Below are 12,333 nucleotides of genomic sequence, written 5' to 3'. Positions count from 1 at the left end.
TGTCAGGATGACAGAGTAGTTAACCAGGCTATGTGGGAGCCAGCTACGTAACACAATGTTTCTTTCACCCTATCAGGGTCCGGAAGAGAAAGAGAAAGCTTGTACAGGGGCAGATGTCTTTATGCAACGCTCACTCCTATTTGTAATAGGACATGACAACCAGATTACCACAATCAAAAGGGGAACCTGAAGCCTATGACATCATTTGGAGTGACATTATCTTTCACAATCCTACATTTTATATTATTTCAATCTGTGCTGTCTAAGGTACAATTCCACGTATTGCTGAATGAACAGTGGAGTTTATTTTATGGCTGCTTTTGAAATCATTGACTTCAATCACATTTTATACACACCTGAGACATGTTTGTAATACAACAGATGGTCACTTTGGTGAGAAACAGTTCTCCATCTGACTTGGCCTATGTTCAGTAGAGGGTGAATTGCCTCTGTCACTGACCAACATCTTGGCACACTGCCAGTGATTGTGGCACCATTATCAATGTTTATGGTTCTATGTGTGTGGTTGGTTGACGGTGTACACTATTTAAAGGAGCAGAGTGGCATCTCACCTCATCTTCACCAATTAGCTGCTGCATCCCATCGCTAAGCTGCCAGGCTTACACTGGGAGATACGAGATCCATGATGAATTCCTTATGTACATTGGTATGAAACTAGCGGTCTCCTACTATTCTATATGGCGTCTGAAAGCAGTACAAAAGAATATGGTGACGGGATTGTTGAAAAAGGCAGCAAAAAGCATCACATTTTTTCATACTTCTCATTTTGTATTCAAGAGAGAGCAAGAGAGAAAGAGAGAGAGAGATGTTATTGCCACAAGCCAGGTGATGGTTAACCATCCCGTGTATTCAAAGCATCCCGTATGACTGTACCAATGTATAATCTTCAACAATTATATTTTAGCCAACACTATAAACTGTATGATGACTTCTTACTATCTTCTCTCTGCTCCCTTCCACCCAGTGTTTAACTGCCGGTGGAGAGAATGGAACAGTGGAATCAGCAAGAGGATCTGTCTAACCAGTCTCTACCCACAACAACTGGGTGCTGCCTTAAAGAATACACTTTGCTATAAAACATGACCCAATCCTTTTGTTCATTTTACCTTGTATGTCAAGTCAGATATTGACAATATGCTTTTAAACCAGTGGTGAAAATTACATTGAATATCAATCTCACTATAAGCCCAACACACCAGATATAACTGATCACTATCATCAATCAAGAAGATTAGAGGAATCAGGTACAAATCCTGGTCAATGCTGGTATAATGTACAGTAGGTTCGATGACTGTATTGTAGGCCAGTTGTGTTCATTAAGTATGTACTGTATGTCACACATATTTTTGGAACATTTTGCAAGTAAGCCAACAGTAGTGAAGAGGGCACGACAAAAGCGATTCTCTCTCAGGAGACTGAAAGTATTTGGCATGGGTCCTCAGATTCTCGTGAAGAGACATCAGTGGTAGACCTGATCACCGACAACGATGACACAGCCTATAGGGAGGAGGTCAGAGACCTGGTTGTGTGGTGCCAGGACAACAACCTCTCCCTCAATGTGATCAAGACAAAGGAGATGATTGTGGACTACAGGAAAAGGAGGACCGATCTCGCCCGCATTCTCATCGACGGGGCTTTAGTGGAGCAGGTTGAGAGCTTCAAGTTCCTTATTCACATCACCAACAAACTATCATGGTCCAAATACATCAAGACAGTCATGAAGAGGGAATGACAAAGCCTATTACCCCTCAGGAGACTGAAAAGATTTGGCGTGGGTCCTCAGATCCTCAAAAGGTTTTACAGCTGCACCATCGAGAGCATCCGGGCTGGTTGCATCACTGGCTGGTATGGCAACTGCTCGGCCTCCGACCGCAAGGCACAACAGAGGGTAGTGAATACGGCCCAGTACATCACCAGGGCCAAGCTTCCTGCCATCCAGTACCTCTATACCAGGCGGTGTCAGAGGAAGGCCTTAAAAATTGTCAAAGACTAAAGCCACCCTAGACATAGACTGTTCTCTCTGCTACCACACGGCATGCGGTACCGGAGTGCCAAGTCTAGGTCCAAGAGGCTTCTAACCAGCTTCTACCCCCAAGCCATAAGACTCCTGAACATCCAATCAAATGGCTACCCAGACTATTTGCATTGCCCCCCCCACCCCCAACCCTTCTACACTGCTGCTACTCTATGTTATTATCTATGCATAGTCACTTTAATAACTCTACCTACATGTACATATTACCTCAATTACCTCGACACCGGTGCCCCCGCACATTAACTCTGTACCGGTACCCCTGTATATAGCCCTCCTATTGTTATTTACTGCTGCTATTTAATCATTTGTTATTCTTATCTCTTACTTTTTTTTGGTATGTTCTTAAAACTGCATTGTTGGTTAAGGGCTTAAGGGCGTGAAAGTAAGCATTTCACTGTAAGGTCTACATCTGTTGTATTCGGCGCATGTGACAAATAAATTTGATTTGATAGTTCATGCTTTAGTATCTCCATCAATGTCATTGTGGAGGAAAAGTAGGCCACCATTTTCGTCAGCACTTACTGGGATTTTGAGGTTGAGAACTCTGGGCCATGCATAATGCAGCATCATAATGCCATTGCCATGACAACATACCTAACAATCCAGATGTTGCAGGAATGAATTCTGTTTCTTGATCACTTGCTGCTGGACACTTGGTGAGATATCCACATCAATATTGAGAGAACAGCATTGTTTTACAAAGTATCTTGAGAGATTGACAAAATCGCATCTGCCATCAGTGTGCATATTCAATCTCTTCATCATTTAGAATTGTAGTATTTATAAGGATCCACAATTAGCGGCTGCCTATAGGCAGTGGCTACTCTTCCTGGGGTCCAAACAGGAAACAACACAACAAATCAAATATAGCATATACACCACCATTCAAAAGTTTGGGGTCACTTAATGTCCTTGTTTTTGAAAGAAAAGCTAATTTTTTGTCCATTAAAATAACATCAAATGTATCGGAAATACAGTGTAGACATTGTTAATGTTGTAAATGACTTGTAGGTGTATACTGCTGATTTTTTATGGAATATCTACATAGGCGTACAGAGGCCCATTATCAGCAACCATCACTCCTGTGTTCCAATGGCACGTTGTGTTAGCTAATCCAAGTTTATCATTTTAAAAGGCTAAGTTGTCATTAGAAAACCCTTTTGCAATTATGTTAGCACAGCTGAAAACTGTTGTGCTGATTAATGAAGCAATAAAACTGGCCTTCTTTAGACTAGTTGAGTATCTGGAGCATCAGCATTTGTGGGTTTGATTACAGGCTCAAAATGGCCAGAAACAAAGAACTTTCTTCTGAAACTCCTCAGTCTATACTTGTTCTGAGAAATGAAGGCTATTCCATGCAAAAAATTGTCAAGAAACGGAAATTCTCGTACAACACTGTGTACTACTCCCTTTACAGAACAGCGCAAACTGGCTCTAACCAGAATAGAACGAGAAGTGTGAGGCCCCGGTGCACAACAGAGCAAAAGGACATGTACATAAGAGTGTTTAGTTTGAGAAACAGACGACTCACAAGTCCTCAACTGGAAGCTTCATTAAAAAATACCCGCAAAACACCAGTCACAATGTCAACAGTAAAGAGGCGACTCCGGGATGCTGGCCTTCTAGGCAGACTTCCTCTGTCCAGTGTCTGTGTTCTTTTGCCCATCGTAATCTTTTCTTTTTATTGGCCAGTCTGAGATATGGCTTTTTCTTTGCAACACTGCCTAGAAGTCCAGCATCCCGCAGTAACCTCTTCACTGTTGACGTTGAGACTGTTTTTTTGCTGGTACTATTTAATGAAGCTATCTGTCCGGCTGGACCTAGCTATCTGGCTGGCCGGACCAAGCTATCTGGATGGCCAGCCGGCCGGACATAGCTCTGTCCGGACTTAGCTTTCTGGCCGGCTGAGCCTGACCGGATAGCTACGTCTGGCCTACCAGATAGCTAGGTCCGGCCGGCCAGACAGCTTGGCCAGCCAGATAGCTAGGTCCGGCCAGATAGCTAGGTCTGGCCAGCCGGACATATCTATCTGGCTGGCTGGACTTAGGTATCTGGCAGGCCGGCCGTACAAAGCTATCTGGCCAACCGGAATCGGCCCACTGGGTCATCTTGGGCATTTTCCTGATCATTGTGTCAGACTCGTACTCTCTTCTCGACTGACAATGCAGGTTCTTTCTCCTCATTTTTGTCAGGATCAATTTCAAGTTCACTATCAATCAACTACATTTGTATTTCCTGTACTTGACCCAAAGGTGAAAGCACTTGACTTGTATTTTCTCAGACGGTTTGGGTATGCACCTCACGCCCTTCTTCTTCTCACTATCCTAACTCTCCCTCGCCCTGTCCTCTGACAAGATGACTTCCATCTCCATGTGGGACTTCAGGAAACTCAGTATCGAGCCACCCGCTGCTGGAAACATAAGGAGCATATATTGTAAATTAGCGAGAGGGTGAAAGGGTAGCATTTGTAGCACAATGGGTACTGTATCCACACAACTACGTTTTGAATAACTGAGCATCAGGCAGACATATGATACCTCCTCCTCAGTTACTCATACATTTTCTGGAGCATAGGATTACAATAAATAGAATGGACATGTTCTCTCTGATCATGGCAATTTTCCATGGGATTGCAATAGTCTGGCCTGCTTTGTCTGTACTACTTCTAATTCTATGGGTGGCATATGAGAACTATGTGCTTTCAAATAAGCATCATTGAACATTCCCATGTCATCATTGAGTTTGTATTGAATACTAAACATTAAATGCCTGTGGTACACCCAATATTGCCACCAGTCCATGTATGTCCATTCTAGTAATCCTGATTCTGTGGTCTGGGAATATGTATCACCTGAACCACAACCTGACCCCCACTAATACAAATGTTATATACATTACAGTTACCTCTATGGCCTCAGCCAATGTATTCATTAGCATTGACTTGAATGCATATGCAGCACAAAGTAATGATGTTGTTACTATAGAAACTATACAAACAACTACTGTTTCTTCCACTTTCAGATTCCCAGACGCAACAAATGAGTCGGTCTGAGTGAGGAAACAGCCCCCTAAACCCCATACTATACACCTCCTATAAACAGTCCCCTATACCCCATACTATACACCTCCTATAAACAGCCCCCTATACCCCACACTACACACCTCCTATAAACAGCCCCCTATACCCCATACTATACCTGTCACGATCGTCTTGATAAGAGAGAGAGGACCAAGGCGCAGCGCGTGAAAAATACATCTTCTTTTAATGAAGGAAAAAACAAACACTTACAAAATGAACAAAACAAACGATCGTGAAGCTAAACCTGAACTAAGTGCACACATGCAACATAGAACATAGACAATTACCCACAAAACCCAAATGCCTATGGCTGCCTTAAATCTGGCTCTCAATCAGAGACAATAAACCACAGCTGCCTCTAATTGAGAACCAATCCAGGCAGCCATATACATACAAACACCTAGACAAGACACTGACCCATTAAACGTACAAACCCCTAGACAAACCAAAACACATACATTCCCCATGTCACACCCTGACCTAACTAAAATAATAATGAAAACAAAGATAACTAAGGCCAGGGTGTGACAATACCCCTCCTATAAACAGCTCCCTATATCCCATACTATACACCTTCAATAAAAAGCCCTCAATACCCCATATTATACATCTTCTATATAAAAAAATACCCCATCCTTCCCCACACTGTCTTATTTAATTACTTTCATTAAAGACATAGCTACAAACTGGTTGTGTATTGGTCCTTTGGTGCTTTGACCCCAGATGGGTGAAGGATGTAAACTATCACAGTGGTTGTCACATCACAGAGACTTCAAATACAAGTGAGGGAAAAGGGAATTTGTAACACTCATCATGCAGGCTTCATGTTGTGTATGTTGGTGGTCATATTGAGTACTATACACTCCTAGAGAAAAGGTCTTCATAGGATAACCCTTTTGTTTTCCATTTATATCCCTCTGTAGAAAGGGTTCTACATGGAACCCAATAGGGTTCTTCAAAGGGGACAACCAAATAACCCGTTAAGGTTCTAGAGAGGACCTTTTTTTCTAAGAGTGTAGATCATCCTAGTATACACTACCTACCGGTCAAAAGTTTTAGAACACCTACTCATTCAAGGGTCTTCTTTATTTTTACTATTTTCTACATTTTAGAATAGCAGTGAAGACATCAAAACTATGAAATAACACATATGGAATCATGTAGTAACCAAAAAAGTGTTAAAAATATTTTTTATTTAATTTTTTTATTTCACCTTTATTATATTTTACATTAGGGATTCTTCAAATAGCCACCCTTTGCCTTGATGACAGCATTGCACACTCTGGCATTCTCTGAAATAGATTAATGAGGTAGTCACCTGGAATGCATTTCAATTAACAGACTTAATTCAATTAACAGAATTTCTTCCCTTGTTAATGGGTTTGAGCCAATCATTTGTGTTGTGACAAGGTAGGGGGTATACAGAAGATAGCCCTATTTGGTAAAAGACCAAGTCCATATTATTGCAAGAACAGCTCAAATAAGCAAATAGAAACGACAGTCCATCATTACTTTAAGATTTGAAGGTCAGTCAAAATCGGAAAATGTCAAGAACTTTTAAAGTTTCTTCAAGTGCAGTCGCAAAAAACATCAAGCGCTATGATGAAACTGGCTCTCATGAGGACCTCCACAGGAATGGAAGACCCAGAGTTACCTCTGATGCAGAGGATCAGTTCATTAGAGTTACCAGCCTCAGCAATTGCAGCCCAAAGAAATGCTTCACAAAGTTCAAGTAATTTATGTAGTTCTGTCCTTGAGCTGTTCTTGTCTATTGACATTCTGTATTATGTTTCATGTTTTGTGTGGACCCCAGGAAGAGCAGCTGCTGCTTTGCAACAGCTAATGGGGATCTTAATAAAATACCAAATTCCAAATACCAAATAGACACATCTCAACATCCACGGTTCAGGGGAAACTGTGTGAATCAGGCCTTCATGGTCGAATTGCTGCAAAGAAACCACTACAAAAGGACACTAATAATAAGAAGAGACTTGCTTAGGCCAAGAAACACGAGCAATGGACATTAGACCGGTGGAAATGTGTCCATTGATCTGGAGTCCAAATGGGAATGTCTTTGTGAGATGCGGTATGGATGAACGGAGGATCTACCCATGTGTATTTCCCACCGTAAAGCATGGAGGAGGAGGTGTTATGGAGTAGGTGTTCTTTGCTGGTGACACTGTCTGTGATTTATTTAGAATTCAAGGCACACTTAACCAGCATGGCTACCACAGCATTCTGCAGCGATGCGCCATCACATCTGGTTTGGGCTTAGTGGGACTATCATTTGTTTTTCAACAGGACAATGACCCAACACCACTCCAGGCTGTGTAAGGGCTATTCTACCAAGAATTAGAGTGACGGAGTGCTGCATCAGATTACCTGGCCTCCACAATCCCCTGACCTCAACCAAATTGAGATGGTTTGGAATGAGTCGGACTGCAGAGTGAAGGAAAAGCAGGCAACAAGTGCTCAGCATATGTGGGAACTCCTTCAAGACTGTTGGAAAAGCATTCCAGGTGAAGTTGGTTGAGAGAATGCCAAGGTTGTTCAAAGCTGTCATCAAGGCAAAGGGTGGTTAATTGAATAATCTCAAATATAAAATATATTTAGATTTGTTTAACACTTTTTGGGTTACTACATGATTCCATATGCGTTATTTCATAGTTTTGATGTCTTCACAAAGCCCTTGAATGATTAAGTGTTCTAAAACTTTTGACATTGTCATCAAACGTTTGTTTTCATATTGGTTTCTAGGCCAAGATTATCTTTATTATCAATACTGACTCGGGAGCCTACCACTGAAAAGGATGGACCAGATCCATATAATTAAATACATGGCTCTGGGAGAGACTATCTATCCACCATGGGGTGTTACGTAAGCAATATTATTGAAATGTGCAGTGTATCTGCACAAACTTGTTCTGTATGACTCAATCACATCCGATATGACATTTCTTAAAGCAACAGCAACCCAATAGTGAATAGCATAGGTGAAATCCACTTTTCTGAACACTTGAGTACCTGACTGTTTCTGCGTGCAGCAACTTTATGTCATTGCATTGGCAATAGAACGACAAGTTGCCATGACTGGCATGTGCTCTACATACTTCCTCTTGGAGTCTTTGTGCTGCTGTCAGTGAGGCCTGTGTGTGGAGGGAGGGAATGAGGCAGTTTTGTCAGTGAGGCCTGTGTGTGGAGGGAGGGAATGAGGCAGTTTTGTCAGTGAGGCCTGTGTGTGGAGGGAGGGAATGAGGCAGTTTTGTCAGTGAGTCACTGAACATTGCATGATAAAAAAGAAAGAATTCTTTCAAAAGAAGGAGAATACCACACCTCTCTAGAGTTCCTGTCTGTTCTCTGCTGTCTCTGGTCAGTTCTTCACCACCATGGCATTCTCTGGGACGTATGAGCTTGAAAGTCAAGAGAATTACGATGAGTTTCTGGAGGCAATTGGTAAGTCAAACTCTAAAAGATTTGTTTATGTGTTTAATGTGTTTGAGTCAAACTAAAAGGTTTTAATTAGATGTGTATGTCATTAACCTTAATCTTTCCCCCATTAATCTTTCCCACCGTGCACTAGCATAGCTCTACCCCTAACCACAACCCTAATTCTAATCCTAACAATGACCCTAACTCTAATCTTAACACTAGCCGGAACTATCAGTCTAATCCTAACGCTAACCCATTTCTTACCTATCCTTACCCAACCCCAACCTTAACATGTAACCCTTACCGTACCCTCTGTACTTTTCCCCCAGGGTTTTCCAATGCCAAGACTGACTTCAAAGTGATAACAGAAGTGCTTCAGGAGGGGGATGATTTTACCTGGTCACAGATTATTCCCAACTGGACCTTGACTAACAAGTTCACCCTCGGAAAGGAGTGTGAGCTAGAGAGCATGCTACGCTCCAAGTTCGTGGTGAGTGAATAAATGAATGAAGAAATTAATGAATGTGCTCTTTAACCTGTTTGGGCTGCAAGCCCGACACCGCCCACACTATGACAACATCCAGCTCAAAGTGCAGGGCGCGACATTCAAAAGCTAGTTTTTAAAAATATTTAACTTTCACACATTAACAAGTCCAAGACACCAGATGAAAGATAAACTTCTTGTGAATCAAACCAACATGTCCGATTTTTAAAATGTTTTACAGGGAAGACAAAATATGTAAATCTATTAGCTAACCACGTTAGCAAATGACACCACTTTTCTAACTGCATCAGTTTCTTACTCCATCAGGTGCTATCACAAATTCGACCAAATAAAGATATAAATAGCCACTAACCAAGAAACAAATTCATCAGATGACAGTCTGATAACATATTTATTGTATAGCATATTTTTTTTCGAAAAATGTGCATATTTCAGGTATAAATCATATTTTACATTTCAGCTACAAATCAGAAAGTGCACCGAAAGCAGCCATAATATTTACAGACACCAACAGACACCAACGTCAAATAGCTTATTACTCATCATAAAACATTTCCGAAAAATATATAGTTTGCAGCAATTGAAAGATAGGCAACTTGTGATTCCAAACAATATTTCCGATTTATTAAATGTTTTACAGCGAAAACAAAATGTATCGCTATATTAGCGTAGCCACAATAGAGAGACACATTTGGGCGCCCACGACCCGTTCACATGCACGACAGATATATGAAATAACATCATAAAATGAGTCTTACTTTGGCTGATCTTTCATCAGAATGTTGAAACAGGCGTCCTCTGTCCAGATGAGTCGTTGTTTCGTTTCAGAATGAGAAATATCCCTGTTAATTTACCATTTCCAGTAGCCGTGGCCCAACGTAAACACAGTCATACGACGGAACACGGCAAAACTCCCGAATAAAGTTTCAATAATCTGATTAAACTATATTGAAAAAACATACATTACGATGATATGGTCACATATATCCAAAAAAATTCGAGCCGGAGACGTTAGCCGTTCGTTAGGAAGGCAAAACAGAAGTCCATCCCACTTCCTTCAGAATACCGGAAGTTGGCGCTCAGGTCAAAGAAATAGGTTTTTTTCCACCACAGACCAAGAGGAGCAAAAAAAATTCTTCTCTGACATCCTCTTTACACCAATAGGAAGGCGTATAGACTGTCAGCAGACTCGTAGGTGTTAAGACCATGTATAGGCATCAGATTGAAAAGAGCATAGATTTCTGACATTTCACTTCCTGGTCAGGAAAAGTGCTGCAGAAGGACTTGTGTTTCACTCAGAGAAATAATTCCAACTGTTTTAGAAACTAGAAAGTGTTTTCTATCCAAAAAGAATAATAATATTCATATTGTACAAGCAAGATTTGAGTAGGAGGCCGTTTGAAATGGGCACGATTTCACTGGCTACTCAACACTTTGCCTTGCAGCCATAAGAAGTTAAACTCATGGAATTGTATTCAAAGAAATACAGCGTATGTACTGTACTTTCCATCGGAATGTGATTCAGGTGCTGAACTCTTTTTGTCCCTCTTAGACCACCGTCACCATGGAAGGAGGCAAGATAATTATTCCGTTCCCCCAGTATCATTTCACTGCTGAGATCAGTGGGGACAAGCTGATCATGGTAGGAGAAAGAGACTGAGACAGAGAGAAAGAAAGAGGAGAGTGATTGAGTTAGTGAGTTATTCAAGTAAAGAGACATATGAAGAGGGAGACTGTTGTTTATACTATATGTGACATACTGTACAACAGAATGGATGTTTTAATTCCAATACTCTGATAAACCCTCTCTCCGTGTTCTTTTCTCCTTTCTCCGTTATACAGCTCTGTACAACCTCCGGGGAGAAGGGTGTGACCATGAAGAGAATCAACAAGAGGATCTGACATCAAAAATGTAACGTGTTGAGGCAGAGCTCTTGTGTGTGTGCTGTTACTGGTAGCCTTGTCCCCGCTACCTCGTAAACTACCCGCATGTTACTGTTTCACCTCCAGAAACATCTGGATGACTCCTACCGGCTCGATCACCCTTCCAGTACATTTCCAGAAACGGTCCCCTGTCCATCTTTAATTTAAAAAGAGTTATACCAAACAATCTATGCAACTTCCTGCTATTCAATGTTTGAAGTGTGTCAATGGAATCCATGAACTACCTTCACGTGAATAAAGTAATGTCTTATTTCTTTGTACCAGCTGATAATGTAAGATAAAAGTAAAATGAACATGCAAGAGAACACCAGACTTATTGCAAAGGCAGCTTTCTTTGTTATAGAATCATCCTGAGCGCGGCTGTTGCAGTAGAGTAACAGTTGCAGTCTGTCTCCCCCTACTGCTTATTAGGAAACAGTGCAGATGTGTTTCTAGCTCAATAAGGCTTAGTGAAGAGACAGGCAGCATTGGGCCCTCTTGGGGTTTCTCTTCAATGGATGTGGAGCCGTTCACTCCGCGGGCTTGGAGATCTGGAGGGCCAGACAGAATGACGATCTACGCCATCTCATTAAAGCATTTGGGGAATCATAACATAACTAACCTCACTGCCTTCCTCAGCCATGTTCTTAGATAACCCTTGTAAACGATAGAGGTTATATCATCATATAGGTCCATTTTCTACGTCTGGTTTACATTTGTATTTTATTTCTTACTAGAGTCCTATTGTCATATTATCTTTGGTGCATTGTGATTATTATTATATACTGACAAACACACATCTACTGAGGAATACAATAATGACAACACATATTCTCTCTCTGTACTACGAGGTAACACCTTTGCGATCTAACATCTTCGTTGAACGTACAGTTGTTTTTGCATTGTATAATTCTGATACATCATGAGGTGGTTCTTACCAAGTAACTCCGTGAACTTATCGACATTTCCCTGGCTCTCCATCTCATAGGTCCCGCTGAAGGCCATGGCCGTGCTGCGGTGTGGAGCGATGAGAAGAAGACGATGACGGCGAAGTGCTCAGAGCAGACAAGCAACTAGGAGTGCCACTCTGCTTCCTTAAATACACCACCACCAACCCCCTGTTGACAGTCGCCCCAGTTCCCTTCCCTCCCATGATCACACACCCTGCCTTCAGTTCCTACAACGCAAATATGTATTAAAATTGATATTAAAATTGATAAGCCTGTACGATGTTATTCAAAGTGATTTTATAGTCCTCACTGTGGGATTTTGAATCTCTATTTCAAACCTTCATGCTGGCCTCCTGACTGGTGCAGTGGTCTAAGGCACTGCGTTGCAGTG

General features: G+C 41.5%; 1 protein-coding gene across 1 annotated transcript; it reads left to right on the top strand.

Annotated features, from left to right (window-relative positions):
• Positions 1-8,521: 8,521 nt before the first annotated feature.
• On the top strand, positions 8,522-10,971 carry LOC120062091 (gastrotropin-like). The gene is made up of 4 exons (XM_039011899.1): positions 8,522-8,588; positions 8,894-9,054; positions 10,622-10,711; positions 10,912-10,971. Exons 1-4 carry the CDS (start codon positions 8,522-8,524, stop codon positions 10,969-10,971), a joined length of 378 nt encoding a protein of 125 aa, XP_038867827.1.
• The last annotated feature ends 1,362 nt before the right edge of the window (positions 10,972-12,333 follow it).

The sequence above is a fragment of the Salvelinus namaycush genome, chromosome 17, assembly GCF_016432855.1.
Source record: "Salvelinus namaycush isolate Seneca chromosome 17, SaNama_1.0, whole genome shotgun sequence".
Classification (NCBI taxonomy): domain Eukaryota; kingdom Metazoa; phylum Chordata; class Actinopteri; order Salmoniformes; family Salmonidae; genus Salvelinus; species Salvelinus namaycush.
This window is presented reverse-complemented; position numbering and strand designations above follow the sequence as displayed.